The sequence below is a fragment of the Cherax quadricarinatus genome, chromosome 76 (assembly GCF_038502225.1).
Source record: "Cherax quadricarinatus isolate ZL_2023a chromosome 76, ASM3850222v1, whole genome shotgun sequence".
NCBI lineage: Eukaryota > Metazoa > Arthropoda > Malacostraca > Decapoda > Parastacidae > Cherax > Cherax quadricarinatus.
In genome coordinates, this window is record NC_091367.1 from 7,758,406 (window position 1) to 7,779,110 (window position 20,705).

Below are 20,705 nucleotides of genomic sequence, written 5' to 3' on the forward strand. Positions count from 1 at the left end.
ACATGTGAAATAGAAGGGGATCTTTACTGTTGAGACATTTCACTTGCACAGTAGCCTTCTTTAGTCAAATATAGAGACAGCGGCAGTAGTGGCAAGGTAAAAATGATGTGATCAGTTCATCAACCTTGAAGGAGTTCTTGAGGTGCTCAGTCCCTCAGCCTGGGAAAGAGATCAGCTCCATAGTCTGGAACAATGTGAAGCTGAAGCCAAGGGTGAGATGTGGAAGGTCTTGATGACGTTGCGCAGGAGGCAGGAACCACTAGTAGATGCAAGAAGGCAAGAAGTGAGAAGCACTGCAGCAAGCCTACTGGCCCATGCTAAGTAAGTTCCTATCAAATCCAACCCATCTCATTCATAGGTAGTAGGTAAGAAAATAAAGTTGTGGAATATCCTCTGTATCAAGATACTGCTGTGTTGCTGTCAAACAAGTGTAATGATGAAAATGGTATACACTACTGACAAGTAGATGGTTGATGGGCTGATCACATCTTTACCTCACTACTACTGCTGCTGTGTCCATATTTATTTTCTATATTTGACTGAAGAAGCCTACCATATAGGTGAAACATTTCAACAATAGATACCCAACTGTTGCACATGAGTCTTACTCATCTACTTGTTGGCATTGTATACCATTTTCATCAAGATGCAGATTTAGTCAAGAATGGTCACTGAAAATAAATAAATATGCTAGTTACCATCTGTGGGCTGGAAAAGCAATCAGCTTAAAAAAAAAAAAAAAAAAAAAAAAAAAAAGAATTTTTTTTTTTCAACATGTTAGCTGTCTCCCACCAAGGTCACAATTTATGGAAAGTGTGTGAAAGCAAGTTAATCATCACGCATTTCAATTGTGCTCGGAGCACAAAAAATTGTCACATGTCTTACAGTTGAAGGTAGACACTAATGGTAGTATGGCATAAAAAAAACAGAGAGAATATCCAGGAAAAATGTGAGAAGGGCTGAGAATGGAGGAAGGTGGTAAACATATTGAGCTAACTGGGAGAACAATAGATGCATCTTGGGAATCAGTTGTCAAGAAAATTCTACAATTTGGCAACATGTTTGGTTGATCTGAAGTGCTCCTGTTAAGGTAGAAGTAAAAATGATAGCAGCTTCTTTTCTGCACCATAGAGCTCAACAAGGAGAGGCACTAAACACAAAAAAAATACAGTACCAAATATAATGGGAACGTATAAAAAATTAACGATCAAATGACTTAAGAACAGCATTAGACCAAACATGCCTCACTGGAGGCAAGCCTACAAAACAGATTCCAACCAAAAAAACATGTAAACTGTGAGCTCTGGCAGGAAATATATAAGTGAACCAGGTCATTTCAGTAAAGCCAGTACTGAACTTACCTTGTTCCATTCAATAAAGAAGTGTATTGCCTACTGATAGATCACAGCTACAAAGGTAGGTTCCATCTCCAGGCAAGCCAACACAAGAATAGCTCTTACTCTCAGCAGCTGCAGCAACCCTATGTTGGAAACATCAGTCAGTTCAGGTGTTTACCCTCAGAAGTGACTGAGTTACAAAACTGTATTGCCTAAATGGGAATACCTAAATAATATTATAAATTGCAATCCAGTGAAGTAGGTTATTAGGGTTTCCAAAACTTTCTGCAACAAACAATTTGTCAAGATGTAGCTTCCAAAATATGAATGGGCTTAACAGAGAATATAATTAGTTGTACAAGATTTTGTGTAGGATATAACAAACATACAATTTTTTTTTTTTTGTTTTTTAAATAATTGACATTTAGAAAGACATTACCTAAAATTACAATTAAAACATTGAGATTCTTGATGGATCTGATGAGAAAAAGGCTCAGAAATAAAGTAAAAGCATAATATGGATATAAAGTAACAAACCATACCACGGACGGGGATAGAACCTGACGGGGATATCCCCGTCTGTGGTATAGTTTGTTTGCAATCGTGTCATTACGATTTTGTGAGTCATAAAGTAACAAACTTTTAAATATTAATATGTATTCTGTAAAAGATGGATACTGCATCAAAGATGAAGAAGGCATAATCATTTACAATAGTAGCAGTAAAATATACATTGTGTAGCTGTTTTTGTTTTCAAGTAAACTTTGTCAGACATTGTGTAACAATTATACTATGTAGAATATTGCAGTATTCAGTATTCTGAAACACAGTACACACTAATGTGGGGATTTTTAGTTTCCATTACCTAAGAATGTCAAAAAATAGAAAAAATGCAATAAACTACTCTATAAAATTTACAGATATACTGCAATAAACTTTAAAAGTACAGTTTACCCAGTGGATATTGCCCATAATTTAAAAGTCCATTATATTAAAGGTTTACTGTATGTGTTCTATGCTGTATACTATTATAAACATTGACAAGAGCTTGAAATTTACAGCCATGTAAGGAAGTTGAGGCCAATGTAACTGATATATATGCACTATGGAAATATAATGGATTTTAAAGGAAAAGTGTTAGATTGATAATACAGTGGACCCTCGCCTTATGATATTAATCTGTTCCTGAGAGCTCATCGTAAGCCGAAATTATCGTTAGCCGAATTAATTTTCCCCCTGAGAAATAATGGAAATCAAATTAATCCATTCCTGACACCCCAAAGTATGAAAAAAAAAATATTTTACCAGATGAAATATTAATATTAATACACACAAACTGAAGAAGACATGCACAATTGCTACTCTACTAAGAATAGAATACATGACACTTACCTTTATTGAAGATCTGGTGATGATTGATGGGATGGGAGGAGGGAAGTGTGTGGAAGTTGTTATTGTTTAGAAGGGGAATCCCCTTCCATTAGGACTTGAGATAGCAAGTCCTTTTCTAGGATTACTTCCCTTGTTTTAATGCCACTAGGACCAGCTTGAGAGTCACTGGACCTCTGTCGCACAACAAATCTGTCCATAGAGCTCTGTACCTCCTGTTCCTTTAAGACTTTCCTAAAATGGGCCATAACATTGTCATTGTATAGGTTGCCAACACGGCTTGCAGTAGCTGTGTCAGGGTGATTTTCATCCGTAAAGGTTTGCAATTCAACCCACTTTGCACACATATCCTTAATCTCTTTTTTCAATTCCATACTAATTCTCGCCCTTTTTACCACATGGATGGCACTAGAAGCTTTCTTGGGGTCCATGGTGACTTATTTTGCAGTTACAAGCACTAAAAACAATGGGATAATGTGAAATGTACCGAATGTATGCGTAGATGCGACCGCACTAGCTGGCTTGTAAACACTGGCACTGAGGCCACACGTGGGACGTGTCCCAGACGAATCACGCAAGGCGAGTTTTTTATCGTGAGGCAAGGCAAAATTTTTGCGTTCAAATGCTTTGTATGGTGGATTTAATGTAACGCGATGCGTTCGTAAGGCGGGGGTTCACTGTATTGTTAAAACACACCTTCCCCAAAAAACTGCCGGGTAAAAGCCACTTAACAAATTCAAGGCTTCAATTGATTATCAAATTGAAACAATGAATGTGTTGTCTGATTACAAGTTCATTCAGTGTTACTATAGAAACTTCTAAACATAAGGCTAACTTACAATATAATTAAGATTATGCTTTTCCCACTCATTCACTAAATTAATTATATTATTAAATGACTAGTACGTGATGTTCTTGAAATTTTTGTTGCAGTATTTATTTATCAGAAGTGAAAAGACAAAACTACCACCAATAGTCTTCTGAAAATCCAAAGTGGATTTTAGTTTGGTGTGAAAAATGATTACTGAGACTGTCTCCCAAGTAACAGTAGATATTCTGAATAGGATTCACAAGAATATTACTGAATGCTCCACACTATTCAGGAACAGCAACAGTGAACACATTAATGGAATGAATTAGATTCAAAATCTTTTCATTCTCTGTTTTACTCCCTATAGTTCCACTGTAATGGGACACCCTGACATCCATGATCCACTGCTAATAAAGGTGCTAACCTGTACCCAGTAAGATGCAAATGACAGTCTCAAAAATACTGTATATTATAAAATAGAAAACAATGCCAGTGAAAGACAGTATTGAAGTCTCCCAACTCAAGACAATACAGGAACTACATCATCCTTGAAAACCATCTTATGTGATGGGTGTTGGGTTATGTCTGTGACATATCTATAACCTATTGCATTTAACTTTGGAATATGGCATCACAATAAGCTACAGCTATTTCCATTGAATCAATGCCTTGTAATACATGACCAAGGGCAAAAAAAAAGTGTTTGGCTCTAAGCATAGCAATTTAATTAAACTTAATTCTTAAATCTAACATTATTGAAATTGGATCTACAGTGCCTGAGGATGATAATTTGAACATAAATATTTATGACTAGCTAAGAATATAAATACAGTACTGAACTTAACAGTAAACCTGTTCATACACCAGTCAGAGACTAGATCTCAACTAACATGAGGTAATAAATTCATAAACAACATTCCTAAATCTACAGTAAACCTGTACATATCTGCAGAATTACATTCTTGCAGGATATCTCAAAAGAATGAATAATGAATTGAACAATAAAAGATCTTATAACTTTTTTATAGTCCTTGATAAACATTTGTACCAATATTCTCTTACCTTATTATTACCACCTGTATTATAGACAGCAATACTATTTATGAATACCTAAAGAACATATAATAACCAATTATTTTATATGATTACTTGTCAGTTATTTTTCACATCTTACTATAAATTACGGTATAAAATATAATCAAGTTTAACATTGGCAGATTTACTTGACCTGTATCCAAATGTGAAGATATAGCTATTTACCATCCTGACAGAGATCCTGGGAAGATCACTGAACACTGATGCCAGTTAAGAGGGATGCTCAGACAATTTACAATAGGTGTGAACTCACCAAACACTCATAACCGCATGTCATCTGAACTTGACTGGCATGCAGAGTGGTGGAAGTACAATAATTAGATGTTACTATGGTGACCATTTGATCTCTAGTATTTTCAAAGGTTACATGAATACCTGTTTTTTTTTTTTTTTTTTTTTTTTTTTTTTTTTTTTTTTTTTTCAACAAGTCGGCCGTCTCCCACCGAGGCAGGGTGACCCAAAAAAGAAAGAAAATCCCCAAAAAGAAAATACTTTCATCATCATTCAACACTTTCACCACACTCGCACATTATCACTGTTTTTGCAGAGGTGCTCAGAATACAACAGTCTAGAAGCATAAACATATAAAGATACACAACATATCCCTCCAAACTGCCAATATCCCAAACCTGTATTACTGCTAATTATTTTATACATAATGTAAATATGATCATAACACACTATAATCATTTGGCTTTGGCACGTAGATAACTGGCTTGTAACCCCACTTTTTTTTTAAGACACCAGCCATCTCCCGTCGAGGTAGGATGAACCGAAAATGAACAACTTTTTGACCATCATTTACTCCACCACTATCTTGCCAGAGGAAAGTTGACATTACAGCCCAGATGCCCCTCCAAACTGCAATATCCCCACCCCTCCTTCAGAGTGAAGGTACTGTACTTCCCACCTCTAGAACTCAGGTCCAGTTAACCGGTTTCCTCGAATCCCTTCACAAAATGTTACCTTGCTCACACTCCAACAGGAAGTCGTATCATGAAAACCACTTGCCACCACTCACCCCTACCAAACATGTTCACACATGCTTGCTGAATGTCCAAGCCCCTTGCAAACAAAACCTCCTTTACCCCCTCCCTCCAACCTTTCCTAGGGTGACCCCTACCATGATATACCTTTGATGAGTTCCGAGAGTTTTTCTACTCCTGGAGCCTGGCCATGGGCCAGGCTTGTCTAGTGCTTGCCTGGTCACCAGGGTGTTGCTGCTGGTGGTCAGATGACCCATATATCCATCATAGCCTGGTTGATCCAGCACCTGGTGAAAATAACTGTCCAATTTCCTACCCTGCCTTTCCTCCACTATAGATTTATACACCTTCCAAGTCTTCTTATTTTCCTCCATCCCAAGCATTTGCAAAATACATAACCTTTAGGATGAATTACACAGATCAGGTAACAATTCTCCAGTTCAAAATGCCAAAAACAGAAGGCCACACAACACCAGTAGAGTATGCTGGTTCTTAACTAATACAGAAAAAGCATTTTCATGCAACAAACTCTATGATGCTCAATAAACAAACAAATGCTACCTCTGTTGATTGTGTGAACTAGCATGTCACATACATATTGTACATACATTCTAAATACACTATACAGTATGTGAATGTAGATGAATGAATGAATGAATGTATGCATGTATGTATGTATGTATGCAGTGCTTTTAAACTAGACAATTTTTCTTTAATTGGGATATGGCCGGTGTGTTGAAAGAAAGAAATTTTTCTTTAAACATATTTTTGGCACAAATTATTTGAGCAAATAATGCATACACTTAAAAGATCTTATTTGCTAAAAACTTAAGCACTGCTTGGTGTAAATCTGAATGGAGAATTACAATAAATATAAGCGTTTGTCACACAGGCATGGGAAATACACATTTCAATCTTAGGCCATGACAGCACAAACAACACTTACATAATACGTATATATTCTGACTTCTCCAGAAAGTATTATAAATTATTTAGTCATTTGTGCCAAGACATTATGAGCGTATGTCATAAGAGAGGTGCGAAGATGGACAGCCAAAGCAGCAGAGTGGCACTGGCGTATGTGACCCCTTAACTCTTCGTGACGACTGCCAGGAATAATGCGCATAAAAACATCAAATGGTGCCGAAACCACTAGTTCTCCCAGGACATCTGTAAACAAAACTTGGAAAAGTTACCATGCTTTACAGAAGGCAGGATTTTTTATAACAGGATAAAATATAAAGTAACTTTAACCCCAACAGATGACACTCTTGGGTTCAATAAATCTAATAGTGATACTGAACTCTCTTCAAAAATCAATGAATATTTTTTTTTCTGTATTTGAAATATTCAATATCACTAGAGCAGGGTATTTGTATCATATACATGACAAAACTTTACAACACTAACCTCCTCGTGTGAAGACTCATTCATACTATCCTTATTCTTGTCTACATTTTTTTTTATACACTGGCCATCTCCCACAGAGGCAGGGTGACCAAAAAAAAAAAAAATCACCAGCATTCACACACAACCACTGTCTTTGCAGAGGCACACAGATGTGACAGTTCAAATGTCACTCCAAACAGCAAATATCCCAAACCCCTCCTTTAAAGTGCAGACAGTGTGCTTCCCACCTCCAGGGCTCAAGTCTGGCTAACCAGTTTTTGAATCCCTTCACAAAATATTACCCTGCTCACACTCCAACAGCTCGTCAAGTCCCACAAAACATTTGTCTCCACTCACTCCTATCCAACATGCTCACACATGCCTGTTGTATGTCCACACAAAATCTCTTTTACTCCCTCCCTTCATCCTTCCCTAGGATGACCCCAACCCCTCCTACCCTCCACTACAGATTTATACACCCTCCAAGTCATCCTATTTTGGTTCATCCTCTCTAAATGAACAAAACACCTCAACAACCCCTCCTCAGCCCTCTGAATAATACTTTTAGTAACTCCACACCTCCTCCTAATTTCCACATTATGACTTCTCTACAATGTCTACATATTCTAAAAATACATTAGCTTCAATTTCACTCTTTCTTACAATCATGATTCTATTTACACTGCCATACTTCAACCTACCTTCAAAAATGTTATCGTATTTTATAATCACTTCACTCTATGTTAAATATGCTGTTACTTATCTAGAAATCTATTTAGGATCTTTCTAATAATTGTTATTATAATCATCATAATCATGGGGCAATGCTGAACCCACAAAATTCCTACAGTGCCTGAGGTAATGGAAAGTAATCAGGTTTTATCAAAGAAAGAGGAGGGTAGTTCCAGTTCCTTGGATCAAGACCCCTTCACCAGCATCAAGTTACCCCCTTCCTTTAAGGAATATTTCTTCTAAAACTGCAGTACATGTACAAGTTATAAAACATGTATCTAACGCTTCTATATGAATTTCCACGCCGTGTACAACTCTATCAGTGAGACTTCAACAGTAAGCTGTCTTTATTTCACAATTTGTTTTCATTTATTTCTTATATTCCTTTGAATGCTACTTTGGTATGGTACATCAACTGCAGTAACTAAACTAGTACAGTGGAATCTTGGTTTTTGTCATTAATTCGTTCCAGAAAGTCTGATGAACACTGAAGCAATATTTCCCATAAGAAATAATGTAAATCCAATTAATCCGTTCCAGACACCCAAAAGTATTAACAAAAAATACATTTTATAGAGAATAACTATAGTTTTACATACAGAAAGCAATGAGAAATAAAAATATAAAGGACTAATGAAATGGATAAATGAACATTTAATATCAATTTTACCTTTACTGAAGACTCTTGTTGGCGAAGGGAAGACACGAGGAGAGGAGAGGTTATTGGTTAGAAGGGGATTTCCCCTTTCATAAGGACTTCAGGTATCAAGTTCCTATTTGGAGTTACTTCCTTTCTTTGTCTTTTACTGGCACTGGAACCCTGTTGCACAAAAAAATCTGTCCAGAGAGGTCTGTTTGTGGCATCTCTTAAGATTTGCCTTCAACGGGACAAGGCATTGTCATTTAACATGTTGCAGAAACGGCCTGCAACAGCTTTGTTAGGGTGATACTTCTCCACAAAACTTTGCAGCTCACTCCACTTTGCACACATGTCCTTAATCACTGAAGAAAGCACCTTCTCCCCTCTCTCTTCCTCCTCCTCTGAAGCAATTTCCTCAGCTGTGATCTGTTGCTGTTCCAGTTGAAGGTGTTGCAGCTCTTCAGTGGTTATCCACCAACTCTTCCACATCCTGGCTACTCGCATCCAACCCCATGGACTTCCCCAAAGCCCCATGGTCATGGTGGCTTATTTAGCAGTCGCATTCAATAAACAAGCACAAAAAACAATAGATTATTATGAAATGTTTTGGATGAGCGTGCAGGGTAATGCTCACTTGATGAGAAACAAAGCCAGACTGACCCAGAACACATGGGATGCTTTGTGTGGGCACGGGCAGGCGGACATGTTTGGTACAGTGTACTGACGAAAACCGAGATGATAAATGAAAACCAGGATAAAATTTTGATGAAAAAAAGATGTCGAAAACTGAATTCGACAAAAACCAGGGCAAACAAAAACAGAGGTTCCACTTTATCTAGCTTACTAATTATTCAACATTCATCTTTTCACTTTCTAGCTGCCGCACATAACTCTATGAGCAGCCACTTCCACATGGAGGGTTTTGGGCAACTGTAGGCACATAATCGTCATGCAAAATAGCCAAAAGATGCTCGCAGTGTATATGTCGTCTATATCTGAGTAAATATATGCCTACCTTTCCCCCCAAAAAACCCTAATTTAATCCCATTTGACAGATGCTGTATAATCCATAAGAATTTAGCACTTCCCATGTATATAAGAATAATAATAATAATGTCACCCTGCCTCGACAGGAGATGACTGATGTGTTAAACAAAATGATAATATTGGTATTGGTGGGTTTTGGATAATTTTTATGGTATCAACAGTATCAGCCTAAAATTGAGTATCGGGGTTGGGAATTTTTTTTTATATCACCCCATCCCTAATCACAATCAAACTCTATGCATTATAGATTTTGTAGTTACCACAGTCTATAGGCATGTATGAAGTAGAATAAATATTCAGCAAGAAATAATTAGGCTATCAAAATATAAACAAAGTCACCAACTCAACTAAAGTTGCCATCACTCAATAATTATTGCAGTTGTGCAGGCAAGCAGGGAACACTGTGTAGCACATACATTATAATTGGTGTGAGGATGCATGACAAAACCTTAGAGATCAATAGTCAATATTTGGGGAGTGAAATCTTATTCTGAAACATCAAACAACATGCTGATGAATCTTGCAAGTGAGGTAGTCAGAAAATCACAAAAATGTGAAGTCTTAGTGTTGTGCTCATGACCAATGTTTTCAAGAATATATCAAGAATATACTAGCTCCTGTGAGGACATTCAACACACGAACTGAAAATGAGCTGAGGGATATTCTAATTATACATATAATAGCTATAGCAGGAGGAATACTGCATCAACAAATTAAAGGAATCTAAAACACCAGTGTTGGCTAGAATTCAGCTACCGCCGGGACACGGGTGAGGAGTACACGGAAAATATTGTTACTGTGCACTGTGATTACAGGTATAAATCAGTGTTGCCTTGGATTCCAAATTTTTGGCATGCAAAAATAACCTGATAAATTAATATCAATAAGAAATTTTAAGTCTTATTTTTTTGTCATTTCTTTGCAATTTCAATATGCTTCTAAAAAAATTGTGAAAAATAATTCCACTACTTTTCCAACTGAGGTAACATGGGTTAATAATGGAAAATAATAACAACAATAATAATAATAATAATAATTATAATAATAATAGTCATTATAATAATAATAGCCTTGTTTGTATATAAATCAACTACATACAATTACTATCAAGGCAAAACCTTTGGTTATCTCTCTCTAACTGCCTTTTAGAGCAAGTAATCCATGACACAATAATATAAATTAAATTACCAAAATAATGGCACCTCATTGATAAGTAAATGACAAACTTATCCATCATTTGGTGAATGTCTCTGTAGGTAAAAAGATATATAATTTAGGTTTCTAGTAAATTATTAAAATGATAATAAAATAATTTAATAATTATTTATACATTCAGTATACAAATATTCTAGGTAACAACTAAGGTAATACAGTGTTACATGCAAAATATAGAGAGGGTTTAAATGTAACAAGTGCTCAGTATGTGGTGAGCACTGTATAATTTTCGCTAGTACTACCTTGAAATCATTACCATAATCTGCATATGGCAGTAAGGTATGAATGTACAAGGTTAACAAGGATAACTATTCTGAAAATACCAGGTTCTATTAAGAGTTCCTCAAGACTGAGGATTTGCAAATATCACTCCACTCTTCAAAAAAAGAGAATCAGATATGCAGCAGAAATCTACTTATCAATCAATTAACTTTCCCATTTTTTCTGCTATTTGAGAACATTATATGGAAACACAAAATTAACTTAAGAAAAACATGTCTTACCTAACAAGCCTGCTTTTATCTTAAATAAAAGAAGAACAGAAGAAATAGTAGGGAGAAGCACTTTGGCCATAAGCTTTCCACACTATTTTGCCATGTTAATGAACTGATTTCCTGCATTGACAGAAGGCATCAATCCCTCACACTCACCAATCTTTGTATACTGCCTAATGAATGGAAGGAGCAGTAAAAAAATTAAGCCAAACACATAATCATATTTCCCACCTTTGAGTATAAAATCAACACTATTGTTCACCTTTATAAACTCCTATGCTCCCCTCTTGACTACAATATTGAATTTATCCATGGAGAACACACCTACAGAAATGGGAAAGTCTCCTTATACCTGATGCTGACGTACGCCTGGCAGCAAATAGGTACCAGGGTATTAGTCTACTACTGTGGGTGGCACTCTGGTAGTTTACCTGAACTTAAAGAATTGAATGCAGGCTAACAAAAAATTATTCCTGAATTAAGTCACATTCAGTACTAATATTGACTGAGCACTGGAGGACTGTTCAACTTTTCAAGGAAGGTACAGCAGAGCTACTATCACAGAAATGTTTAAGGCACTGAACAAGTTTAGACTCCAACAACTTTCTCAAGATAAATACCACACCTTTAAAGCTTGACAAGATGTAGTATAGATGAGATACCAGATAAAACTACTACTATTTCTGTAGAGCAATAACCCCAAGGAATGTTCTATTCAGTGGAGGCATCAAAGCATGCCTTTAAAATACAGTGGAACCTTGGTTTTTGTGATTAATCCGTTCGAAAAAGCCTGATGATAAGCTGAATCGTACAAAAACGGAAGCAATATTTCCCATACGAAATAATGTAAATCCAATTACTCCATTCCAGACACCCGAAAATATTAACAAAAAATAAATTTTATAGAGAATAACTATAGTTTTACATACAAACTAGGGCATATGAAAACCAAAGTTCCACTGTATACTTAGAAAAACCTCTAAGGTTATATGAGGAAGCCTCTCACAGTAGCCACTAAATACAGTAGTCATCAGGTAAATTAAAGTTCCATCTGGCCTAACTATGAACAACCAAAGGACAACTTTTTTAACCAAGGAAACAGAACCATTTGCAATTCTGCCATGGTTTTACTTGTCTCATAGAAGTCACTCCATCAGCTACTTTCATTACTCGCATTACTCAAACATGGAACATCGTGTTTTCAGAACAGATTAACATCGGGGAAATCAAATCAACTGACCAAATGAAAGATCTGGTTTATAGATGGCTTCATCGTCATCCTGTTCCAACCTTGAATGTCCTGTAATATTTAATGTGGTAAAGTATATACAGTACAGTAGTTAAATATTAAAAATCAATAGCAAAAATACATGGATTAGCTTTTAAAATGCATTAAAATAGCATAACACATCAAAACCAAAAATGTACAGAAACTTGTATTCCTAACAGTGTAGTACTTTTTGTGTGCACAATGTAAGTGCTTTGTGTATTTATCTACCATATTTAAGGTTTTAGAAGGACAGATGTTTCACCTTTTCTTTATTAATCTTAATTTTTAAACTTTGAGATTAGATTTTGCCACCGAAGTGGCTAGTTTATTGGCTAACTATGAGATAGTTGTTGAACTCGCAACATCCTTGTGGAACTCCTTCCGCTCATCATCCACTTCATTTGTCAAGAAATACTGAAGTTAATTTTTTTACACTACCACTTTCACAAATTAAAATTGAATCCTCTTGTCCTCTAAATTCTTAGTCTCAAGCAATCTTTTCCTATCTGCTTTAATGTTATCTCTCATATACTTCGTCTGTCTTCCAATAACAATAAATTTGTCTTCAGTCTTTCCTCGTATTTCATATTTTTTATTTACATTATCCATTGTGTTGTACGCCATGTCTAAATTTATGATATTTTTATTTAAATGAGGTATCCATGTATAAGAGAGACTGAGGGAGAGAATGAGACAGGGATACCCTAGGGAAGCCAATCTCTCATGAGTACAGTGCCTAGTTATGAATATCATCTTCCCCCCAAAAATTAATAGGAATCAGCTGAGGAACATTATTATCCTGGTCTGCATCTCAGGTTATAACAGGGGTGTCTGTGAGAAAATGCAATTCATTTACCATATTTCTGCTTAATGAGCCTTCTGACTGGTCCACAGCTGTATCGTTAAGCAAGGAGTCAATTGTAATAATAAAAGATCAGTATAATTGCTAACTGCAGTAACTGCAATTGTTTATTACGAATGAGGGTATTTTATGAAGTTCATATTTATACACAGAATTTTGCAGATACTGTATAACTAAAACTGAAGTTGATGAAATGACCTACCAGTATTTAAGAATAAAGTGTTTTGTATCTTTTTGTGGGAAGCACTAAACCCATAGCAGGTCATACAGTGACCTGCTGTGTTTAATAAAAATGTGTGCAGTATCATGAAAATCTAGAGGATAAAGCAGTAGTGAAATACAGATTGATGGTTGAGGTGTTGTTGATACAGGTATTAGATATTGTTGAGTTTACCAGACACTCTAACTTATAAATTGGATACTCACCATTCAGAATATCAGAGTACACTTGATAAGCAGGATCTGATTCAGGTAGACTTGACTTGTGAGTGATCAGCTTCAACACTAACTCCTCCCATTCCAATGGAGATTCGTACATATCCTGATAATTAAAATGTTTTAACTATCCATAGGTAAAAAAATTATACATTAACAAAGATGGTACTGCAAACCTTACTTTTGTAATTACATATTAGTTTATTGTCATACTTCTATTTAAAATTAAGTCTTAATAATGAGAAAGCCACCATTAAGGCAATATTACTGATATATTCTTACTATTATTATTATAATATCCTGATGGTATTATATACATTTATGTTTCCTTAGATCTTGGACATAAATATTTTTTACTAGGGTAGTGTCATAGAAGAAAGTAATATTTTCTTCTCTCAACAAATGGCCGTATCCCACCAAGGCAGGGTGGCCCAAAAAGAAAAAAGTTTCTCTTTTTAACTTTATTAATGAATACAGGAGAAGGGGTCACTAGCCCCTTGCTCCTGGCATTTTACTCACCTCTTATGACATGCATGGGTTATGGAGGAAGAATTCTGTTCCACTTCCTCATGGAGATAAAGGGAAATGAACAAGTACAAGAACTAGCAAGAAAACAGAAGAAAATGTAGAGGGGTATGTATATATATGCTTGTACATGCAAGTGTAGTGTTACCTAAATGTAAGTAGAAGTAGCAAGATGTACCTGAAATCTTTCATGTTTCTTTTTCTTTTAACAAACCGGACGTATCCCACCGAGGCAGGGTGGCTCAAAAAGAAAAACGAAAGTGTCTATTTTTAAATTTAGTAATATATACAGGAGAAGGGGTTACTAGCCCCTTGCTCCTGGCATTTCAGTCACCTCTTACAACAAGCATGGCTTACGGAGGAAAAATTCTGTTCCACTTCCCCATGGAGATAAGAGGAAATAAAGAAGAATAAGAACTAGAAAGAAAATAGAAGAAAACCCAGAGAGGTGTGTATATATGCTTGTACATGTATGTGTAGTGTGACCTAAGTGTAAGTAGAAGTAGCAAGACGTACCTGAAATCTTGCATGTTTAAGAGACAGAATAAAGGACACCAGCAATCCTACCATCGTGTAAAGCAATTACAGGCTTCCATTTTACACTCACTTGGCAGGATGGTAGTACCTCCCTGGGCAGATGCTGTCTACAAACCTACTACATAGTATAACTATAAATGTTTGTGCAATAATGTTGGCATCTAACCTTTCCATATTGGAGTAAAGCATGAGGAAATTCCTGCAGGATGTAATCCAGCTGCTGTGAGGACTCTAGGCAGAGGACTCTTAGGGACTGAGCACCAAGTGCAGTAGGGTTTGCAGTCACAAACTTGAGAACATTGGTGCGGTCTTCAACTGATGGAAGATCGGAGCTCAGCAGAGACTGGAAAGAAAGCATACATGCAAATTTAATTCTTTCAAATCTCCCACAAACATTCACAATGAGCAAAATGTATCAAGGCACATGAGAAAACTGTCTCTACTCTTTAATTTTAAAACCAGTCTTCATTATAATTAAACAAATCTTTGGATCTCATAGGGCTATAAAGATTGTTTATTTCTTCAACATCTCCACATAATGCCCCTCAAGGAAGGTTCCTTGATGTTGGTGAGGGGCTCTTGATTTAGGGAATTGGATCTGCTCCAGTTCCCCGAATTAAGCCTGAATGCCTTCCACATCCCCCCCCCCCAGGCGCTGTATAATCCTCCAGGTTTAGCGCTTCCCCCTTGATTATAATAATAATAATCCACATAATGCAATTTGCCATTTCCCATTATTTTTACATGGACTGGATCATCACAGCACAATGACATTCCTATCTTGAGTCTAAATAATGCAAAATAATTGCTAGTTGTTGTGATCAAGCAAAGATGAAGGTCACCCATGTACAGAGAAGCCAGAAGACCTTTTAATCATGATACTGGACAATTGAGAAGGAATGTGCTATGAATATCATTTATAATTTTTTCCTCCTGCTGCATTTGTAGGAAATTTTTGTTTCTTTACTTCTTTGGTCTATCAAACTGACACTGCCTTTTTTAGTTGGCATCTACCAGTCATGGCATGTCGCCTTCAGTCTCCCTCAGATTGCTGTAGTCCTTCAGTCATAATGGATACCCACAAGCTAGTGCTGCATTTACACCTCACACTGCAAACTCCAAGCTACCTGTTTTATCCCTACAACTAATACAACTGTTTTACTGCATCACTCCTTCCTTCATGCCATGAAGTCAAAATCTAACACATTTACTATGTTTGCCCTCTTATAAGAACATAAGAACATAAGAATGTAGGAACACTGCAGAAGGCCTACTGGCCCATACGAGGCAGGTCCTCATCAAAACGACATCTACCTAAAGCTACTCAAGAAATAACTCCCGTACCCCATGACACCAATCAAACCCAGCCCCTCCCACTCATATATTTGTCCAGTCTCTTCTTAAAGCTACCCAAGGTCCTAGCCTCTATCACCCCACTGGGAAGACTGTTCCACGCATCTACAACTCTGTTAGAAAACCAGTACTTACCTATGTCCTTTCTAAATCTAAATTTATCCAACTTAAATCCATTATTCCTGGTTCTTACCTGGTTCGACACCCTCAGTACTTTATTAATGTCTTCCTTGTTTATGCCCGTCATCCACTTATACACTTCAATGATATCTCCCCTCATTCTACGCCTCTCCAGAGAGTGAAGATTTAAGGCTTTAAGTCTATCTTCATACGGGAGGTTCCTTACACAGTAAATCAATTTAGTCATTCTTCTCTGTATGTTCTCTAATGAGTCTATGTCCATCCTGTAGTAAGGGGACCAAAACTGAGCAGCATAATCTAAATGAGGTCTCACTAGTGATGTATAGAGCTGTAAAATAACTTTTGGACTTCTGTTACTTATACTTCTTGAGATAAATCCAAGTAATCTGTTGGCCTTGTTGCGCACACTAAGGCACTGCTGTCTTGGCTTTAGATTTCTGCTTACCATGACTCCCAAGTCTTTTTCACATTCTGTATGACCAAGCTCTACTTCACCTAGATTATAGCTTCGAGGGTTATTTTCATTAACAAGGGCAAGTACCTTACACTTATCCACATTAAACTTCATTTGCCATTTTTCAGACCAAGACATTAATTTGTTCAAATCATCCTGGAGTTCATTGATATCCTCCTCAGAGTGAATTATACGGCCTATCTTTGTATCATCAGCAAACTTACTCATGTCACTAGTAATCCCTTCATCAAGGTCATTAATGTAAATTATGAACAGGAGAGGGCCTAAAACTGACCCTTGTGGAATGCCACTAGTGACTAATCCCCATTCAGATTTCACTCCATTAATGGTAACTCTCTGCTTTCTATTGGTAAGCCATGCCTCAATCCATGCTAGAACTTTACCTCCTATACCATGAGCTGCCACTTTTCTTAAGAGTCTCTTGTGAGGTACTCTGTCGAAGGCTTTACTAAAATCCAAATAAACAATATCATATTCCTTATCACTGTCAACTGCCTCAAATGTTCTATTGAAGAACGTCAGTAAGTTTGTCAGGCAGGAATGACCTCTCGTGAATCCATGCTGAGATTCATTTATCAAGTTATGCTCTTCAAGGTGACTTCTGATAATGTCAGCTATAATTGATTCTAATAACTTGCCCACTATAGATGTCAGGCTTATTGGACGGTAATTTGAAGGAGTGGACTTATCCCCTGATTTGAATATAGGAACCACATTAGCCATCTTCCACAACTCTGGCACAACACTGGTAAGGATGGACGCATTGAATACACTCGTTAATGGCTGACTAAGCTCCATCTTGCATTCCTTAAGTACCCTTGAAAACAACTCATCGGGTCCCGGGGACTTATTTTGTTTCAGTTTGTCAATCTGTTTAATAACCATGTCCCTCGTGACAGTAATATTAGTTAACTTAAATTCATCAGGAACTAAATAATTGTTAATTACTGGAATCTCATTTACATCTTCCAGTGTAAAAACTGACAAAAAATAGTCATTAAATAAGGAACACATTTCCAGTTCATTATCCGTCAGCTGTCCATTCCCAGTTTTCAGAGGTCCTACTTTTTCCTTCACCTTCGTCCTATACACTTGAAAGAACCCCTTTGGATTAGTCTTTGATTCATTAGCAACTCTAATTTCATAGTCACGTTTAGCCTTTCTAATTGCCTTTTTTACTTCTCTTTTAAGCTGAACATATTGGTCAGTAAGGTTAACCTCTCCTCTTCTGATGCGCCTATAAATTCCCCTTTTCTCCCCTAATAGATGCTTTAGCCTCCTGTTAACCCATTTGGGATCGTTATTATTAGACCTAATTTCTCTCTGGGGAATGTATATACTCTGGGCACTGTGTACATTATTAAGAAAAAAATCATAAAAGCAGATCCCTTCATATTCATAAGTATGATTATCGTCAATAAAATCATTAGCTAGATAACCCCAATCAAGATTAGACAGATGTTCCCTAAGTCCATTATAATCGGCAGAATGAAAATCAGGGATTTTTACTGTATTATCATTATTCTTGCATTCCCAATTAATGCTAAAAGTGATGGATTTGTGATCACTTGCGCCAAGCTCTTCAGTGATCTCCAGATTATTCACAAGTGTTTCCTTATTTGACAAGACTAGGTCTAGCAAATTATTACCCCTGGTAGGCTCAGTTATGCTCTGTTTCAGAAAACAGTCCTGAACTGTTTCCATAAAGTCACTGGACTCTAGATTACCTGTCAAAGAATTCCAGTCAATTTGACTAAAGTTGAAGTCCCCTACTATGACTATGTTACTGTGTTACTATGTTACTGCATTTTTTTTTTATTATCACACTGGCCGATTCCCACCAAGGCAGGGTGGCCCGAAAAACAAAAACTTTCACCATCATTCACTCCATCACTGTCTTGCTAGAAGGGTGCTTTACACTACAGTTTTTAAACTGCAACATTAACACCCCTCCTTCAGAGTGCAGGCACTGTACTTCCCATCTCCAGGACTCAAGTCCGGCCTGCCGGTTTCCCTGAACCCCTTCATAAATGTTACTTTGCTCACACTCCAACAGCACGTCAAGTATTAATAACCATTTGTCTCCATTCACTCCTATCAAACACGCTCACGCATGCCTGCTGGAAGTCCAAGCCCCTCGCACACAAAACCTCCTTTACCGCCTCCCTCCAACCTTTCCTAGGCTGACCCCTACCCCGCCTTCCTTCCACTACAGACTGATACACTCTTGAAGTCACTCTGTTTCGCTCCATTCTCTCTACATGTCCGAACCACCTCAACAACCCTTCCTCAGCCCTCTGGACAACAGTTTTGGTAATCCCGCACCTCCTCCTAACTTCAAAATACGAATTCTCTGCATTATATTCACACTGCACATTGCCCTCAGACATGACATCTCCACTGCCTCCAGCCTTCTCCTCGCTGCAACATTCATCACCCATGCTTCACACCCATATAAGAGCGTTGGTAAAATTATACTCTCATACATTCCCCTCTTTGCCTCCAAGGACAAAGTTCTTTGTCTCCACATACAGTGGACCCCCAGTTAACGATATTTTTTCATTCCAGAAGTATGTTCAGGTGCCAGTACTGACCGAATTTGTTCCCATAAGGAATATTGTGAAGTAGATTAGTCCATTTCAGACCCCCAAACATACACGTACAAACGCACTTACATAAATACGCTTACATAATTGGTCGCATTGGGAGGTGATCGTTATGCGGGGGTCCACTGTACTCCTAAGTGCACCACTCACCCTTTTCCCCTCATCAATTCTGATTCACCTCATCTTTCATAGACCCATCCGCTGACACGTCCACTCCCAAATATCTGAATACATTCACCTCCTCCATACTCTCTCCCTCCAATCTGATATCTAATCTTTCATCACCTAATCTTTTTGTTATCCTCATAACCTTACTCTTTCCTGTATTCACTTTTAATTTTCTTCTTTTGCACACCCTACCAAATTCATCCACCAATCTCTGCAACTTCTCTTCAGAATCTTCCAAGAGCACAGTGTCATCATCAAAGAGCAACTGTGACAACTCCCACTTTATGTGTGATTCTTTATCTTTTAACTCCACGCCTCTTGCCAAGACCCTCGCATTTACTTCTCTTACAACCCCATCTATAAATACATTAAACAACCATGGTGACATCACACATCCTTGTCTAAGGCCTACTTTTACTGGGAAATAATTTCCCTCTTTCCTACATACTCTAACTTGAGCCTCACTATCCTCGTAAAAACTCTTCACTGCTTTCAGTAACCTACCTCCTACACCATACACCTGCAACATCTGCCCCCCTATCCACCCTGTCATACGCCTTTTCCAAATCCATAAATGCCACAAAGACCTCTTTAGCCTTATCTAAATACTGTTCACTTATGTTTCACTGTAAACACCTGGTCCACACACCCCCTACCTTTCCTAAAGCCTCCTTGTTCATCTGATATCCTATTCTCCGTCTTACTCTTAATTCTTTCAATAATAACTCTACCATACACTTTACCAGGTATACTCAACAGACTTATCCCCCTATAATTTTTGCACTCTCTTTTGTCCCCTTTGCCTTTATACAAAGGAACTATGCAAGCTCTCTGCCAATCCCTAGGTACCTTACCCTCTTCCATACATTTATTAAATAATTGTACCAACCACTCCAAAACTATATCCCCACCTGCTTTTAACATTTCTATCTTTATCCCATCAATCCCGGCTGCCTTACCCCCTTTCATTTTACTTACTGCCTCACGAACTTCCCCCACACTCACAACTGGCTCTTCCTCACTCCAACAAGATGTTATTCCTCCTTGCCCTATACACGAAATCACAGCTTCCCTATCTTCATCAACATTTAACAATTCCTCAAAATATTCCCTCCATCTTCCCAATACCTCTAACTCTCCATTTAATAGCTCTCCTCTCCTATTTTTAACTGACAAATCCATTTGTTCTCTAGGCTTC

General features: G+C 37.3%; 1 protein-coding gene across 6 annotated transcripts in view; it reads right to left on the reverse strand.

Moving 5' to 3' along the window:
• Positions 1 to 1,725: 1,725 nt before the first annotated feature.
• LOC128703559 (BLOC-2 complex member HPS3) overlaps positions 1,726 to 20,705 on the reverse strand; it is a 90,227-nt gene continuing 71,247 nt past the window's right edge. For 4 of the 6 annotated variants that reach the window (XM_070101245.1, XM_070101244.1, XM_070101243.1 and 1 more), the window contains 4 exons: positions 14,931 to 15,107; positions 13,694 to 13,808; positions 12,376 to 12,435; positions 5,011 to 6,788 (listed from right to left, as the gene is read on the reverse strand). In XM_070101245.1, coding sequence (XP_069957346.1) covers positions 6,607 to 6,788; positions 12,376 to 12,435; positions 13,694 to 13,808; positions 14,931 to 15,107 — 534 coding nt within the window. In that variant the 3' untranslated portion in view covers positions 5,011 to 6,606. The other 2 variants (XR_011394137.1, XM_070101242.1) reach the window with 2 other exon arrangements.